An 18144-nucleotide genomic window follows, 5' to 3' on the forward strand; every position below is an offset into this window, starting at 1 on the left:
CATCTGGGTTCAGTTCCAATGGGGAGAAAAACACTGGAAAGATGGAGGTTGTTTGGAAAGATGGTTTAATGGTGGACAGGACCACATTGAGGTCCCGGGCAACAAAGAGCACATGGGTGAGAGAGTTATACAGTCTCTTGGGCTTTGAACTTGCTTCCTGTTCTTGTGAAAGAAATGTGTTCTGATTGGTTGTCAGACTCCCATAGGGGTAACTTTGCAAGTTTTCTTGAGTCCCAGGCTTGGTTGAACCTTGCTGGATGATGCAATCTTCCCAGGTGCCGTGTGGTGAGATGGGTAGAGGGCTAATCCTATCATGTCCTGAGGGCCATGTCTTAATCCCATTACCCTGGAGCTGAGGGGTGGAGGTGGAGCAGGAAGCTGCAGGAAGCTTTGTCCTTAAAAAAAATGTTTCTCCTTTTCCCATCCAGGGAAATATAATATTCCGCCTTTTTAATATTTCCTAGAATATTCCATTCTTCTAAGGAGAGGGCTGGGTGCTAACCTTCTACAAGAGGCAACTTCAAGAACCAAAGAAGCTTCTTGGATGAGAAGTGAAAGGTCTTCAAAGGAAAAAAACAAAAGTCCACTTGCTTTGGAAAAAACCACCTGTGGGATAAACCCGATTAAGGATGACCTCACCCCTTTCCTAAGAGGCCTGTAGGGGGCGTGCATAAGCGCACCAACGTGCCTACTGTCCCTGTCCTATTGTTTCTTTTATTTTTCTTATATGTACCCATAACCATGTATTCATAACCATGTATATACTTATACCTGTTATCTTGTAAGCGATTGACAAATCAAAATAAATAACAATAAAACTTTCTTGCTCTATATCTTTTCAATGGAAGAAAGGCAATGAACGAGATCCCTGGTGTACGTCTGCAACCTATGTAGGCGAAGTGGCGAGAAGCATTTTCTACACCAGCTTTGCTGGCTGAGGAATTCTGGGAGTTGAAGTCCACAAGTCTTAAAGTTGCTAAGTTCGGAAACCTCTCTGTTCTACTCGTTCACTGAACTCCCCTAGTCCAAGCTAGACTCGAGAACTACAACTCCCATCCATCGGTGTCCCAGTCACCTTCCGACAACGATTCCCAGAATGCACCGCTTCTTTTTTTTTTCTTTCTCTCCCCGCCTCCTTTTCGCTCCAGTAATTCTCCACTCCCGCGTTAAGGCCGACGTGATTTAAATGAATGACTACGACTCCCGCCATGCACCAGACCTCCTTCCCTCCCTCCCTCCCTCCCTCCCTCCCCCAACCACCAAACCTCTAGGCATTATGGGGATTGTATTGCCTCTCGTTCCCTGGTCTCTATGGAACAAGAGCCTGGCGGCCGCGGGAAAAAACTACAATAACCACCAACAAACGGGCACCACCCAGGGAGGGCGGCGCCGCGGGCGCATGCGTAGATGGCGTTGAAGAGGAGGCGGAGGACGTGTATGTCAAGGGAAAAAGGGACGGGGGGCTTGATGAGGGAGGAAAAGGGCTTTTTGAAGAGGCTTCCCTCAGCGGAGAGCTCCGTAGAAGGAGGTGGGGTGGTTTTGTGCGAGCGCTTCTCGAGCGGTGGGTCCAGGGTGCTGCTGCTGCTGCTCCTGAGGCGCTTCCAGGCGGGTGTGGTGGGAGCTGCGACCTTCCAAGGCTTTGTCAGAGCCGCCTCCGGTCCCGTCTCCCTGGCAACGCTGGCTGAGGCTGATGGGGGTTGTAGTCTGCTGGAAGGAAGGTGGTTGGGGGAAGGGCAAATTGGGATGTGGGGGGAGGATAAGTCTCTCTGTGTGTGTGTGCATACATACATACATACATACATATATACTGTGTGTGTGTGTGTGTGTGTGTGTGTGTGTGTGTGTGTGTAGGCGGAGGCTCTGGGTATCCAGGTAGTCCTCGGCTTAACAGCAGTTCATTTAGTGACCAGAGTTTGGCCCTGAAAAAAAAAACATACTTCTTTCCACAGGGATGACTTTCGCAGCATCCCCAGGACCCCCAAAAAATTTGGGTGCTTGGCCACGGGTTCATAGTTAGGACCGTTGCTGGTGTGTCCTAAGCGCCTACAATCCCCTTTTTACGACCTTCGTTAACCGTCAAAGTCAAGGGGGGGAAAGCCAACTCATCCACTGCAGCGACTCACTTAACAGCCGTGACAAGAAAGCGTGTAAAATGGAGCAACGCTCACTTAGCAAATGTCTCCCTTTAATCACGGAAATGTTGAGCTCAATTGTGGTCATAAGCCAAGGACACCCCCCGTGTTACTATTAATTGATATTTTTCCTCCCTCTTGTCTCTCCATAGGAACATCGCCACAGTACTAGGGGGCAAAAGCCGCCCCGCCTAGTCCACCTGTGTGCCAAGATGACTCTTTTCCACTTTGGGAATTGTTTTGCCCTGGCCTATTTCCCCTATTTTATCACCTATAAATGCAGCGGCCTGTGAGTGTCTTTCTTACTATTATGTGCTGATGTTGACTGTGAGATAGAATTTCCGTCTGCTTAACAATATTGGGGGCTGCACTGTAGTTCAGAGACAGCCTCTAAAAAGCTTCTAAACCAGTGTTTCTCAATGTTGGCAACTTTTTTTTAATAAACATTTTTTATTATTTTATATCATACATTTCCTTTCTATGCTGTGCAGTGTGCTTTCTAAGTGTCCAAGGTGTTAATGTACAAACATCATTGTCATTATGATCATAATACACACACATACACACAAACACACAAATATGATAACATCAATCATATTATAACATTATATTCCATTATAGTATTGATTATATAACCTTCAGAAATATTTACTTGTCTGTTTTTCTCCTATAAACCATATTTCACCTAATTCCACTCCTCTGACCTCAATAACTGTCATTTAACCATTTATAGAATGGTTCCCATGTTATGAAATAGTCCGAATCTTCTTTTCCTTTAATTTTTAGGGTTAACCTATCCATCTCTGCACATTCCAGAATTTTTTTTTTTGATTGTAATATCGTCTGCTGGGGTTTCTGGGTTTTTCCAACATTGTGCATATGCAATCCTAGCTGCTGTTAGGATGCGTAGAACCAAATATGTGTTATATTGTTGTAATTTCCTCAATTTTGGCAACTTTAATCTGTGTAAACTTCTACTTCCTGAACTCCCCAGCCAAAGTTGAAAAGTTGAAAAACTTATTTTCCTGCAGAATATAACACCTAATGGTCTAAATATATCAACTTTTTCTTTTTACTTTTTACATGGCCGACTGAGGAATTCTGGGAGCTGACGTACACAGATTTATAAAGTTGAGAAACACCACCTTAATACTGCAGTAACTGCTGTTCAATGCACCAAGAAGCTTTTACAGCTATTTTTTTTTAAAAAAAATACTTTTAATCCATCCTACCAGCAAATTAACCTTCTCCAACAACAGCCAAGTTGCCATTTCACAGCCAGAAGCTCATCCATGCTGGGCCAAGAGCTAAGCTAGCTTTGGTCAGACACACAGACTCCTGGCTGGGACTGCTGCCATTGCCTCGGCTGCTCCCTGAGGTGCAGTAGTTGCCTGGCAGATGAGAAAAAAAGGGAGGGGGCTCTCCTCTTGCCAAGGAGGGGCTGCAAACCTGAGCCGGATTCCTGGCTTGGAAGGAAATCTGGGTGTGGCTGGGAAGGAATGCATGCAGATTTATAAAAGTTGCCAAGGTTGAGAAAACGCTGCTTTAAGTGGTGCTTTGAGAGTTTGGGAATTTATACAGCGTTGCAGCCCCTGAAATCCCTGTGGTAGTTTTTAGGATGGTGCAGCAGCATTTTGATTCATTCTTTGGTGATCTGTTTATGGCAGGGGTCTTCAAACTTGACAGCTTTAAGACTCGTGGACTTCCACTCTCAGAATTCCTCTTCCAGTCATGTTAGCTCCGGAATTCTGGAAGTTGAAGTCCACAAGCCTTAAAGCTGTCAAGTTTGAAGACCCCTGGTTTGCTATGGATCAATCGCCATGTAATGCTGTGCAAAAATAGAGACTTTATCCAAGGCATGGTTGTACTGTCTCTCTCATGCAGGTCAGAATATAATGCCTTCTGGCGATGTGTGCAGGCAGGAGCCACCTACCTCTTTGTCCAGCTATGCAAGGTAATGGGTTAACACCTTGTTGCTAAAGAAGGGCTGAAGGGCTGAATGCGAATCTGGGTGCAAAGACGTGAGGGCTGTATTGGTAAAAAGTTGCAACGGACTCTTTTCTTTCTGTCTTTTACAGATGCTGTTTTTAGCTACATTCTTTCCAACCTGGGAGGGTGGTGCAGGAGCTTATGATTTCGTTGGAGTAAGTGTGGTTGTTGGCAAGCAAGGAAGAGTCTTAAAAGTTGGCATTTTGCATACAGCTAGATGCTCAAGAGACACATGTATTTACGAAACAAAAATCCAAAGGACAGTGGGGTTTTTGTTTTCCTCCTTTTTGTTTTCCATTTCTATTTTCCTCTATTTTCCTATTTTCAACCTAGGCCTGAAAATGCGTCCTCATCTTTAGAATAGATAGAATAGAATAGAATACTTTATTGGCCAAGTGTGATGGGACACACAAGGAATTTGTCTTGGTGTAAATACTCTCAGTACACATAAAGAGAAGGTATATTCGTTAAGAATCAAGAATCATAACATACAACACTTAATGGTAGTCATAGGGTAAAATCAACAATCAAATCATACTAGGAAACAGTCAGTATAAAATCGTAAGGATATAAGCCACAAAATTACAGTCCTACAATCACAAGTGGGAGGGGATGGGTGATAAGGAGTGATGAGAAGATTAACAGTAATAGTAGTGTACACTTTGTAAATAGTTTGTAAATAGTTTGTAAATAAATGCTGAAGGCGGCAGAAAGTTTTATTAAATAACTACTTTCCTAAGTAAGACCATCTTACTGAGATAAATAACTTTTGAGTATAGAGTAATTTGGGGTTTGAGTACATTGGACAGGGGGAAGTGAGTATATTTTGCAAATCTGTAGCACTGTAATCTCACTTCCATTAGCAAATAATAGTGTAAGTTTTGGAGCATAAGTATGAATACTGGCTGCTACTGCCTGCATAGCCTGTCAGAGACCTAACCGAATGCTCTTTCATCACACTCTTACTTGGTTGGATGTGCGTGTGTGAACCTTTGGGGTTGAAACATGGAGTTTGCTTGCCTGCTTCTGAGCTTTGTCTTGTGCTTCAGGAGTTCATGAAAGCTACCGTAGACCTGGCTGACTTGGTGGGTCTGCACCTAGTGATGTCCCGGAACGCGGGAAAAGGGGAATATAAGATCATGGTCGCTGCACTGGGCTGGGCCACGGCGGAGCTCATTATGTCTCGGTGAGTTGGATTTATCACTGCTCAGAAAAGGGAAGGGAGGAACTAGATTGGCATTTGCTTGCCCATGTTTTTGATGATGGCTCGACAAAGCAGCCTGCAAGGCCCCCGTGCAAAGTTTTGCGTCCCTGTCTTCATGAGGTTTCCCATCCTAATTGCCTCTGTGCTTCCAACAGATGCATCCCACTGTGGGTGGGAGCTCGTGGCATTGAGTTTGATTGGAAATACATTCAGATGAGTATTGATTCCAACATCAGCCTGGTAAGTGTTAATTTTCTCCCAGTTTTCGGTTGAGCTCTAAAATGATACCTCGTGTGACAGGATTAAATTATTGAGGACTAGGAAGATGTTTTTTGTTTACTGAGAGGGTTGGGGTTTTTTTTGGTAATGTATGTAGATTTGGCTCCCTGCTATATACATTTGGATTGGCAGTCCAATGAAAAATATCAATCGGTTCATTAAATTTGTTGAACTTTGCATGTGAAAGAGTAAAATAAAATATTTCACAGACAGGGCATTCATATACTTTCATGCATTTACTAGAATTTAATTTTAAAACACTATGTCATGAATGTGTGCATGTGTGTGTGCGCGCACGCACACACATCCTATTCTGTAATCAAACATGACTTCAGTAAAGAATTTCCCAGACTGTTTCTTTGATGGAGAAAAAACTCTTAAGGCCGTGTTTCTCAACTATAGCTACTTGAAAACTTCAGTTCCCAGAATTCCCCAGCCAACCAGTTTGGGAGTTGAAGTCCACACACCTTCAAGTTTCTAATGCTGAGAAACAAGGAACTGGGTTTTGTACCCAAGAGCTAAAATGGAAACTGAGTGAAACTTAGGAGCCAGCAAAGCACTAAGGGGCATCCTGAACTTAGAGGGTTTTGTAAAGGAGAAAATCGAACAAGGGCAGAGCTGGCTAGCTAGCTAGCATTGGAAGAAGCATATTTGGATTTTATACTGCAATGTTTTTATAAATCCCAGCTGACTTGAATGTCAGATATTCTGATTGGCAGTTAGATTTTGGATAGTATTTGGAAATCTTTCCTTATCCCTCCTATTGTGCCCTTTCAGGTTCATTACATCGCCACCGCTGCCCTGGTGTGGATGTTCACCCGCTACGATTTACCCAAACATTACCGACTGCCCCTTACTTTCCTCCTGGGTGTCAGTATCTACAAAGCCTTCTTTATGGAGTGAGTGCTCTTGGTGGAATTAAAGTGGCCAAGGGAGGTTACTGGGGTGGTGGTGATGGGACCTTGGGAACTTCCAGATTCTTGGTTCAAGTCTCCCCTTTCCTTTAGTTTCTGTACAACAATCCTTTTCGCCCCAGAACTGAGTAACCTTTTTGTACGAGTGAGGAATTGAAGCTGGGCCTCCCGTATCCTCACCATAGCTCTCCCTTCCTTTTAAAATTCCCCTTCCTCTTCTCAAAGAATCAAGGCTTTCCTTTGCTCGAATGCTTGGAGAACTTTCCCATCTCAGTATTTGTGCTAGGTCAAAAAAAAGAGTAAAAATTGTGGGAGGGGGCCTGCGATCACAACCACCACCTTGACTTTCTTTACCCTCCCCCCACCCAGTGGACGCCCCTCTCCGTGGCTACATTTGCTTGTATTCCTCCAACACCAAAAGCCATCATGTCAGCTTGCTGGCTCTTTCTATTACAAACTCGACAATTTTTTTAAACCAAGGAGAGTTGGTAGCTGATCATGCGTGTGATTCACAGTATCTTGGTTCATTGCAGTGTGCAAATCAAGCTTGGGATATTGATGCAATAGTGGGGCGTTGTTGTTGTTTTTTGCCGGCCTTAAAATCTCAGGCTTCACCTCCTTCTCTCTGCTTTTCTAGGTCATTTGTGCACGTCTTTCTCCTGGGTAGCTGGACTGCACTTCTGGTGAAAGCGGTGATCACTGGCCTCCTTTCCTTCAGCTCCCTGGCACTCTTTGTCACCCTGGTACACAGCAACTGAAGCTCCACCAATTGTTACTCCCACTTGAGTGACCGTGTCTTTGTACATCCTAAGATCGCCCAGCTACGGATTCTGTTTGCGAAGGTGTGCAAGCCTTTGCACTTCCTTTCTGCGCTGAGACCGGTTCCAGTTACGATCACTGTGGCATTCCAAGAATGATGCTAATTTAAAAAGTATTATTTATACTTTGCCCAGTTTGAATTCATTTGGCTGTTCTCTGCGTTATGATGGTATTTATGCAACCCAATAAGCCAACAAGAGGGATATCACTAAACCAACAAGTATAGACAATAATTTCATATTCCTACCCTGTTCAATCTTAGTTCTATTGCATCGGCATCCATAACCAGCTAGAATAACATAAAAATGACAACACGTAGTAAGATATCATTACAAGGTAACACTTATTATTATGGCATTGTATGCAAGGACATCAATCATATTATAGGCTACATCATTTGCATCGTGATGTGCCTGGCACTCTTCCCTCATAGAAACTGTTGCCATATTATCTAAGCTAAACTGGGTGGGGTTTGGAGAAGTTCAAAGATAAAGGCACAGTGAATTTTAGTAATAACGCTTGAATTACATTTGAAGCTGAGGTTATCTAGGATTTGGTGTGTATAAAGGTTTGCAGGCAAAGCCCTACGTAGCTGGGGATAAAATGGCAAAATTAAAATTAAGGCTTTTATGGTTTGGCCTGTCATGTGGATAATAATAAAGTGGGTCTTGATTTTTCCTCTTGCACATGGCATGGATGCTGCCTTTGCTAAAGGCCATCATGATGGAGGATGTTGTGATGTAATTCCAAGTTGGTAATGAGAAACACAGGATTATATGAACAGGCATCTTCTGAGGTCCCTCTTCACGTGATTTTGGCAGCAAAAGAGTTCTCATTCTACAAATCATTTTTGTTTTGTTCAGGGAATGTGAACAGTAACTGGCTAGATTTAGGGAGCATTATGATGACACTTTTTGGAAACCTCTGTAGTCCATGTGCATATATATCTAATTGTCCTTCCTACTGGTAAAGCAACAGAAGCAGAAGGATTCATTTTTGTCCCAGGGTGTATATAATACTTAATTTTTTTTAGATAATAACTGATGAATACCAGCAAGTACAGTTACATGAAGTATACTAGCCCAAAGTAAGTAAGTCTGACTCTCGGGGTATTTTCTTCTGCAGGTACTGGGTTCTTAAAAACGATTAAATGAGACTTTGTGGGCACGGTGATCCTTCCCTTTAATTCAGTCTTATAGTTAGCTCCACATCGATGAGCGAATTGACTGGAGAAAGATGGAAGGATCATTCTTTTTATTCATAGGGTGGTAGCCGTGGAAGAAGGGAAGTCGCCCACATGTGCAGGAGGTGGTTTGTGGTGGTGGTATGATCTGCCTGTCTGATAACTGATGAATGATTTCAAAATAACACCATTACGCAAACAACAAAATTATTTACTTGTCTCATAAAGTATGGCGCAAGTCTATAAATCATGTTTGCCTGATGCCGTCATAAGGCGTATATCATCTTTTTTCTTATTGCAGTCCATTGTGCCCTAGGGTAATCAGAATTTGAAGGAATGGAAGATACGTTTAGATAGCTTCATTGTCTGGTTACCTTGCCTGGAGGTTGCTTGCCTCCTTTCATCCACTATGTGAAACTTCTCCTGTGTAAGATTTATGCTTTGGGAACTACTAATCCAATGAGACCAAAAGTCCAAATCATGCAGAAATTGAAAGTGAAGCTAATGTGCCATTGCATATCTTATATATGTTTTTTTAAAAAATTCTGTTTTTTCTATGGAGAGGGCAAACCACTTACTCAACCTGCTCAACTTACTCTTCCTTGAGATCGTATTGCCTTATTTGCAGGCTTTGGGTTTTGAAACCTATTATATTTTGGAAAAAAAAAACCACAACACTTTATATCTCTACCAACGTTTATATTTGGTTTCCATCTCAAGGACTGTCCATTTCCCCTAGCATATCAGCACCTCCAAATATTTTCTTTTTCTTGATGATGGGCAGATTCTTGTCCCAGAGTAGCTAGAGCAGGACGTGTGGAATATGGAATTTCATCATAGGAAGGGTAAGAAATTCAGCAAGCTCAGTTGAAGGTGTAGCTAATGAAGAAAGCAAATCCTAGGCTCCTTCGTACTGCAGTATTTTGCACCCACAGGGAGCATCCCAGGCAGCACAAACCATGCCAGTGGGGACGTATTTGTGCTCAGAGTTTCATCTTTAATAGTAAAGTTCTTTGTCCCACCAACCTGGAGGAAAGAAACAACATGGGGATCAGACTGAGGGTGACAGTGATATCATTGATGCCTACAGCACTTTGTCAGACGATGGAAAAACAAAGTGGTGTACCCTTAGTGGTATAGCACTATTTCTGAATGATCCAGGATTGATAATTGCAGTAGAAGATGTCTGAATCAAACCTTGTGTGAACCTTATGCCAACTTGTGCCTCCCTCCTCTCCTTACCCATTCTTGGAACTTACTTCCAGGGTGTCTCCGGACTCCCAGTTTTCGGATTTCGTCATACACAAAGATGAGAAAGCCAAACGGTAGAGGCACTAACCACCACTGGAATCTAGACGGGGCAGGGGAACAAGAGAATGGAAAAAGTTAAGGTTAACAGCTTTAAAAGTTAGCCTGCTGAGCTAATCGTCTTTGAGTGAAGTAGCTCAAAGCATACGGGAACTGGGCATCGTTCTGCCACACAAATATGGTCCCAAAGCTTTGTTTTTCAGTTTTTTAGCCGTGTTTTCTCCTGCTAGGTCCGAGGAAAAAGGGGACAGTTGTAAGGTAGGGCAGTAGTGGCTGCTGTCCTTGGTGCTGAGCTGAGCTGCAGGAAGTTCCCTCTTGTGAGAGGATTTGCTCTCTCCCGCTTAGCTAAAAGGGAGAATTGGATCAGGAGGACTAAATTGTAGCCTTCTAGCTCTTTAACTCCTCGTTGTCTTTCCATGCGTCTGTACTTACTGTTGTTTTAAGGTGATGTGTAAATGAGCCGAAGTTGCTTTGTTGAATTTAATATCTAAATGTTTGATGGCATGACATAGGAGAAACAACAGGCAATGGAAGTGCAGCTGGAGGAAAATGCGTATTAGAGCAAGTTGAGTAAGGATTTCTAAAATGTGAGGTGTGGTTTCCTAAAGAAACAAGAAATGATTTGTGAAGGAGAGGAAAATAACTAGGATGTAAACCCTGAATTATATATATAAAGAATATAAACCTAAAGAGAGACAGTGAGGTACAGTGGTAAAGGACCAGAAATGGGGAGGCTCAAGTTTTAATCAGCCTTCAGCTATAGAAGCTTCCTTCTATATTTTGGGCTGGCTTCTTCAACCTTACCTACCTCATAGGGTTATTGTTTTGGGAAAAGAGTTGGAAGAATTTGCACTCTAGGCTGCCTTGAGCTCTTGTTATAAATGGTAGGTTGTAAATCAAATATATAAATATAGTCATTGATGTCTGTGCATTGCAGTGGACAAATCTATATCTCCAAACTTCATGTTTTATTTTTTGTGCGATTAGTAGAGATTGTTGGGTTTTCTGGGAGGTTTTTTTGTTTTGTTTTGGCTGAGTTAGCTAATTCCTGCATAAAGGGTAAAGTGTCTGGAGAGTTGAGATTTATAGCCATGCTAAGCGTGTAGTAATTTCCTACAATGGAGGGAGGGGGAGAAGCAAGAATTGGGAAGGGAATGTTGGTTTTCCTCATTCATGTTTGCCAGAGTCGCTAGGATTCTTACGTGATGCAGCATTGAAAGCCATTTCTTGCGAATCACAATGTGACACAAAACCAACCACGCAAAATCATGCCTCTGAGGTTTTGGGGAGACACGTTCAGAGGTGGCTATGGGCTTTTCTAAATAGCTCTGCTCTGTAGCATGTCTTCATGAGAAGATTCGAGAAGTGGTTTTGTCAGGTTAGAATACCAGTTGTACGAGTTCTTACCGTATGGGCATAAAATTGAAGATATTGGGCATCCCAGGGCAATAACAGAGGAAGCAGCCTATACAGACCTGGAACACAATAGCGATCACCAAGATCTTATTTCTGAAAGAGAAAGAGATGAGTAGGGCTGGATGGAAGGTGTTCTTGATTTCTGCTTTGGATAGACCAGGATTGGATGATGGTCAATTGATCATTGGCAGAACTGGATCACTCAGTGGAAAGAAGCCAATTCCAGGGTAAGAAGGCAAATATTCCTATTCTGCTGTTGAATTTCCAAAATGGTCAAATTTAGGGAGAACTCAAATTTGACCTTGGGTTGGGGAAAGCTGCAATGTGCTTTGCCAGTTTTTCTGGGAAAGGAGCTTATTCCCTGGACTCGTGCTTGGTTCAGATTTACCCATCATTAGCATCACTTGGTCAGGAAAACACACTCTCCAACCAACACAAATACAAAAACTAAGAACGAAAACAGGAGGTCGTCAAACAACAGGTTGAATTTGTTGAGTTGGAAAAATTAAGGAGAAAGATTCCAGCTGTAGAATCTATCAGCAAAGTTTAAATTCCAGCTGTAGAATCAGTCAGCAAAGTTTTGCCTGCTAGAAAAAAATTTTTTCTTAGAGATTTAGGATATCTGAAATCCTTCCTATTACATTATAAGTATCAGTTTTGCAACAAGAGGACCAGTTCTTCAATGAGCCAAATGGGTTCACAGTTACAGCCTAATTCAATTTTTTTGATAGCTCAAAGTCTCCACTGTATTGTTGGACAATCCTGAAGGTTCCTTCATATTAATATTTTGTTTACTGATCACAATGCTGTCAACATCTCAAAGCAACCATTGGCTACTGTCCTTTTTTATGTATAATATCACTATATAAAAGACATGAATTTGAAAAACTATGTTCCTAGCTGTGCCAGACTAGGAAGATCTCACTGGGAGCTGCTGGGGTGTGATCTACCTGAAGAATCCTTGCTGGAAGACAGAAAGTCGTCGTGTCTTGCGGATAAGCACATCTGCAATCTGGCACATCTCAATGCTGATGAAGAAGACGGTATAGCAGGTGTACTGTTGGTAAAGACGTTGTCCAAATGTCTGGGAAGAGAAAGAAACAGTGGTAGGATGAAGGAAAATTCAATAGATGACCACCAGCCATGAAATAAACCCCCCAGAACTGCTTAAATATTGTTGAAGTTCTAAAACAATACAGAGTATTTTCCTCCTCCTCCTCCTCCTCCTCCTCCTCCTCCTCCTCCTCCTCCTCCTCCTCCTCCTCCTCCTCCTCATCATCATCATCATCATCATCATGTTAGTGGTCCTATTTTTATCAACATCCGCACAAAAAAGTGTTGCTGAGTTTTGTCCAAACCAGTCCCTGGTTTATTGGTTTACTCATGGAAGAGAATATTTTCAGCTCAGGGTTGAATGGTGGCATCCTTGGTGTTCTCTGACTTTGATTGTTTTTTTGAAGATATTTCATTACCTAACTACGTGACATCATCAATGTTAGAAGGGAGCGGGGGTTTGTTCTCTATATACTAGTGGCTTGCCCTATCAGTGATAGTGGGCGTGTTCTCCCAATTCACGCAAACAAGCTAAAAGTAAACAATCTAATCAAGGAATCATCAAGACCAGGGCTCTCCAACCTTGGCAACTTTAAGACTTGTGGACTTCAACTCCCAGAATTCTTTGCTGGCTGAGGAATCCTGGGAGTTGAAGTCCACAAGTCTTAAAGTTGCCAAGGTTGGAGAGCCCTGATCAAGAAGACTCCCAGTTACCAGGTTGGGTAAACATGGCCTGTGATTAAACAGTCTTGAGTTCCAACAGTTGGAGCATTAGGTTGGGAGTCTGGTTGGTCTTTCTCTTCTCTACTCACCCACTCTTGGCCATAGCTGTCTTGAAGATCCTGGATATGATCGTTCTCCCAGGTGGCTCGGAGCCCTACGCACTTCAGTGGGAACCAGCCCTCTTGTGCCATGGCGGTGAAGTAATCAACAAAGCCAGCACAGGACTGGAGGGCTCCTGCAAGGAAAAACGGCACTGGTTGTGTTGGATTTCTGCTCCCGCTGCATCTTGGCTTCAAAACTTTTAAGCCAGGGGGTTTCAATGTTTGGGTGAGCCCAGGGATGGGATCTGACCAGTATAACTACCGGTTCTGTTGCTCTGAGTTGCGCGAGTGCAATTTACGACCTGCTGAGCTGCCCAGACAGCTGATCAGTGCTGTGTACAGGTGCGCAGCGGTTGGAAAAGCCCTTTTTTCCTGCTTTTTTTTTTTTTTTTTCATATAAATTTTATTGAATTTACAATTTAAAAAAATAACATAACAACATTACATAAGAAACAGGGAGAGAAAAAGAAGAAAGAAAGAAGAGAAAGAGAGGAAAAAAAAAAAAAACGCTCGGTCTTGCGACCGAAAAAGGAGAAGAAGAAGTATAAAAGAGAGAAAAACAACAAACAAAGAGACGGAAGAAAAAGAAAATACGTTAAAACCAGACAAATATTCTTTTTGACAGTCTACAAGATCCAATTCTCCTACCTTACTTTAAATATACACATCTTATCGCTATTTATGGATATTTATGCTTATTTATGCTCATTGAACAGTTTATCTCTGATATAACCAATTATACCATGCATTCCAATTATTATCAAATGCTGAAGACTCTTTATTTTTAAGAGCTATGGTTAAATTGTCCATTTCTGCGCAGTCACATATTTTCTGAATGACCAATTGATCTGTAGGTAAGCGGGATGATTTCCAGCACTGGGCAAATGCTAATCTGGCCGCAGTTAGAATATGAATTATTATGTATTTCGTCTTTTTAGGAAAATGTTTATCAGAGATCCCTAGTAGGAAGAACTCTGGTTTGTATTCAATTTGATCTTTGGTTATCTCCTCCAGCCATTTTCTAATTTTTTGCCAGTATTTCTGGGCTTCTTTACAGGTCCACCACATATGAAAGTAGGTTCCCTCTATGTTTTTACATTTCCAACATTTTGGACTAGAGTTTGGGTTCATTTTCGCTAACCTCGAAGGGGGTAAGTGCCATCTATATAACATTTTATACATATTTTCTTTGTACGCTGCAGATTTCGTAATCTTAATGATTCTATTCCAGATCTTTTCCCATTCTGTTAATGTAATGCTTCTTCCAATATTCCTACTCCACATTATCATGTTCCCTTTCACTATCTCTTGCTCTAATTCTACCTCAATAAATATTTATAAAATTTAGAAATATTCTTTTTATTTGATCCTAATAAGATTTTATCTAAGTGTTGTAATTTGCTATAAATTCCAAACTCTTTGATATCTTGTTTGTATCTACTATGGATTTGTATATATAACCACTGATCAATTTTAAATCCCTGTTCCTGTAAGTCCTGTCGAGTTCTTAGTTTCCCTAAAGGATCTAATAAATCTTTATATTTAGTCATTTTTGTTATATCCAAATTGTTGGGATGAACCATTGCCTCCATTGTTGAAAGCCAAATCGAATTTTTAAATAATGTTTTTACATATTTTTTCCAATTAGTTAATAGTGAATCTCTAATAAGATGTCTATGAAAGTACGCCTGTTTAGTTTTCCCCACATCCCATAGAAATGCGTGCCATCCTCTCTGAAGGTGGTGCCCTTCCAAGGCTAGAGTTCTTTTATTCCGTAAATTGACCCAGTCTTTTAACCATAGTAAGTTGGCTGCCCAATAATATAATTCCCAGTTTGGGCGCTAGCCCACCTCTACTTTTTGCATCTTGTAAGGCCTTAATACTGATTCTAGCTTTTTTTCCCTTGCCAAATAAATTTAAGAGTTACCTTATTTATATCATCAAAAAATTTTTGGTAATTTTATTGGGATTGTCTGGAATAAGTAAAGGAGTTTTGGTAAAATGTTCATTTTGATTGTGGCAATCCTACCCAGTAAAGAAAGCTGCAACTTATTCCAGGATTCTAGATCTTTCTTAATTTGCTGTAACAGTTTATCATAATTATTCTCTTTGAGCGATTTACTATGTGGTGTTAACCATATGCCTAAATATTTGACCTTTTTGTTGCCTGTATCCCCATGGTTTTTTCTAATTCTTTCCTCTGGTTCTCTGTTAGATTTTTAGTCAGTAATTTCGTCTTATTTCTGTTGATCTTTAGTCCTGCTACTGAACCATATTGTTCTAGTTCTTTTATTAGATTATGTCCTTTCTCCATGGGATCCTCTAGGAAGAAAACCATATCGTCTGCAAACGCCTGTAATTTATATTCCTCTGCCTTGACCCTAACCCCTTGAATTTCAGGATTTTGTCTTATCCACGTTAACAATGATTCTAAAGCAAATATAAATAAGAGGGGTGAGAGAGGGCAACCCTGTCTAACGCCCTTTTCAATGCTTAGTGGGCCTGTTTGTTCACCATTAATTAGTATATTGGCTTGTTGGGTATTATAAATTGTTGTGATAATATTCTCGAATTTAGTGCCCAGATTCATGTTATAGATTTTTGTATTAAGAAGTGCCAATGTAAGTTATCGAATGCTTTCTCCGCATCTAGAAACAAGAGTGTAAATTGTTTCTCTGGATGAGCTTCATAATATTCTAAGGCGTCAATAACGGTTCTTAAATTGTTTTTAATTTGGCGGAATGGAAGGAAACCATTTTGGTCTTCATGAATGTATAAATTTAAAACTTGTTTTACTCTATTCGCAATAATTGAGGTAAATAATTTATAATCGGCATTTAAAAGTGAGATTGGTCTATAATTGTTGATATATCTGGCATCCACATCCTCCTTCGGAATTAACGCAATCAACGCCTCCCTCCATGAGTCTGGCATTTTGGCAGCGAAAGTACTTCGTTAAACACTTCCAGCATCAGAGGCCCTACTAAATCTAATGTGGCTTTATATAATTCTACTGGAATCCCATCTGGACCAGGGGATTTATTATTACATTGATTTTCCATTGCAGATTTTAACTCAGACCATGTAATATCCTTATTTAGTAATTCTTTGTCTCCTTCCCTATTGTTTTATCATTCGTATTCTCCAGATAAGTTCTTATTTTATCCTCATTGATTTCTTCTTTTTTATATAATCTTTGGAAATAGTTTAATATAATATCCTTTTTCTTCTCAATCTCATGTTGTGGGATGCCTTTCTCATCTATTAATTGGTGTATCAATCTCTTTTCTTTTTCTTTTTAAGTTTATAAGATAGCCATCTTCCTGGTTTATTGGCGTGTTCAAAATAATTTTGTTTGGACCTTCTCAAGCTAACTTCTATTTTATCTTGTTCAATTAAATTCAGCTTATGTTTGGCTAGTATTAACTGATTTTGTAGTCCTTGGGTCTTAGGGGTTTTTGTAATTGTGTTTCTAAGTCTTGGATTTGTTGTTGTAACGCGCGTTTTGTTGGGCATAAATTCTCTTGTTTCTCATAGCATTATAAGAAATTGTTGTGCCTCTTATAATTGCTTTCATAGTATCCCAAATGTTCTGTTTTGAAGTTGTTTCATTATTATTATCTTTTAGAAAATAATTTAGCTCCTCTTTCAGTTTATTAATATACTCTTCTTCGTTTACAATTTGGTTATTTAGTGTCCATCTTTTTTTTATTCGTCTCCTATCCCTCCAAATTAGCTGTATTGGGTTATGATCAGCCCATTCATTCGGTAGAATTTTGATTTCTTTTATTTCATTAGCCAAGTCCAAATCCATCCAAGCCATATCTATTCTGGTCCAAGTCTTATGTGGGTTAGAATAATATGTAAATTGTTTTCCTTCAAGATTCCGTTCCCTCCATAGATCTTTTAAATTTAACTCTCTCAACATTTCCTTACATGCTGCAGAGAGTTCCCTTTTCCCTTCTTGTTTTTCCCCATATTACTATGGTCTTTCTGGTAGTCTGCAATGGAGTTAAAATCGCCAATCAAGCAAATGTTTCTTTTTCAAAGCCTACTATTTTTTGGTGAAGGTGTTTAAAAATTTCCCCTGGTCATCATTTGGGGCATAGATTGCTACAAGTAAAAATGTGATGTAGTTTATCCAAACTTGTATAACCAGAGTTCTTCCTTCGGGATCCGACCAGATTAGTTCTGCCTTTACATCTTGTTTTACATAAATTGCAATTCCTTTTTCTTGTGTTGGTCGGCGGTGCTGTAAAAAGTTTACCTAATTTTGGACAAATTAGATGTCTTTCGTCATTCTTCAAATATGTGTCTCTTGAAGACATATTATATCTGCGTTATGTTGAATAAGTTTTGAGAATATCCTTTTTCTTTTTAATAATGAATTTAATCCGTTTATATTGATGGGGAGTCTCAAGTGAGAGGACAGGAGATCGGAGGTGAAGAAGTCTGGTGCAGGCTTCGAACACCTTTTCTGGCGTCAGGAGCGATCCCCAGGGATACATGAACCCGGAGAGGTTCGTGTCAACGTGGAGATCCTCGAGCTGCAGAGGGGAAGGCAACTCCCCAACAGTGAAGAGGGAAGCTCCCGAGCTCGGCGCTAAAGAGTAAGCTGTCATTTTATGGTGGCTTCCAATCCGGTCTGCCACTTGAGTGAATAAGCAAAGCAGTGACAGCCTGCGAGATCCAGTAACAGGAACAGAGAAACGGTTTATATCTTGGATTCTTTGAAGTCTGAAGGGAGTAGAATGACAGAAGAATGATAGCATAAATTCTTCTCTCCTGGTTGTGATAAGCACCTCTTGGAAGTCGGGCGGAGAGCGGCCAGAAAAGCAATTGGGGAAGCTTTGGGGAAAGAGAGAGATTGCTAAAACCTGGAGATTGGAGATCCGGAACTGGTCTGAGCACAACATGACTATTACATCTACTTAATATTGGGAGAAGATAAATTGAGCATTATATTGGACTTTGGAAGATTTGTATGTGGATTTAAAAGTTGGAAAGCAAAGAAAGAAGCAGC

The 18144-nt window shown here is 40.9% G+C and overlaps 2 protein-coding genes across 6 annotated transcripts in view; one reads left to right on the plus strand and one right to left on the minus strand.

The window, feature by feature from the left end:
* The first annotated feature begins 1399 nt into the window (after positions 1-1399).
* TMEM147 (transmembrane protein 147) lies at positions 1400-7466 on the plus strand. Of its 4 annotated transcripts, none has more exons than XM_087939961.1 (8): positions 1400-1605; positions 2285-2421; positions 4017-4086; positions 4211-4276; positions 5171-5307; positions 5481-5565; positions 6382-6503; positions 7156-7466. In XM_087939961.1, the coding sequence occupies exons 1-8, from the start codon at positions 1408-1410 to the stop codon at positions 7274-7276; spliced, it is 936 nt and encodes a 311-aa protein (XP_087796087.1). In that variant the 5' UTR covers positions 1400-1407; the 3' UTR covers positions 7277-7466. The 4 variants fall into 4 exon arrangements, with proteins under 4 accessions (XP_087796087.1, XP_026574601.1, XP_026574602.1 ...); XM_026718816.2 differs by having other exon boundaries at positions 1400-1561; XM_026718817.2 differs by having other exon boundaries at positions 1400-1528.
* A 119-nt stretch (positions 7467-7585) lies between these two features.
* The window catches only part of ATP4A (ATPase H+/K+ transporting subunit alpha), a 43478-nt gene continuing 32919 nt past the window's right edge, over positions 7586-18144 (minus strand). For both annotated transcript variants that reach the window (XM_087939942.1, XM_026718821.2), the window contains exons 19-23: positions 13110-13255; positions 12195-12328; positions 11236-11337; positions 9780-9871; positions 7586-9546 (exon numbers count right to left, since the gene is read on the minus strand). In XM_087939942.1, coding sequence (XP_087796068.1) covers positions 9518-9546; positions 9780-9871; positions 11236-11337; positions 12195-12328; positions 13110-13255 — 503 coding nt within the window. In that variant the 3' untranslated portion in view covers positions 7586-9517. The remainder of the gene's footprint in view (positions 9547-9779; positions 9872-11235; positions 11338-12194; positions 12329-13109; positions 13256-18144) is intronic.

The sequence above is a fragment of the Pseudonaja textilis genome, chromosome 10, assembly GCF_049901715.1.
Source record: "Pseudonaja textilis isolate UNSWEBS1 chromosome 10, rPseTex1.2, whole genome shotgun sequence".
In the NCBI taxonomy this organism is placed as follows: Eukaryota; Metazoa; Chordata; class Lepidosauria; order Squamata; family Elapidae; genus Pseudonaja; species Pseudonaja textilis.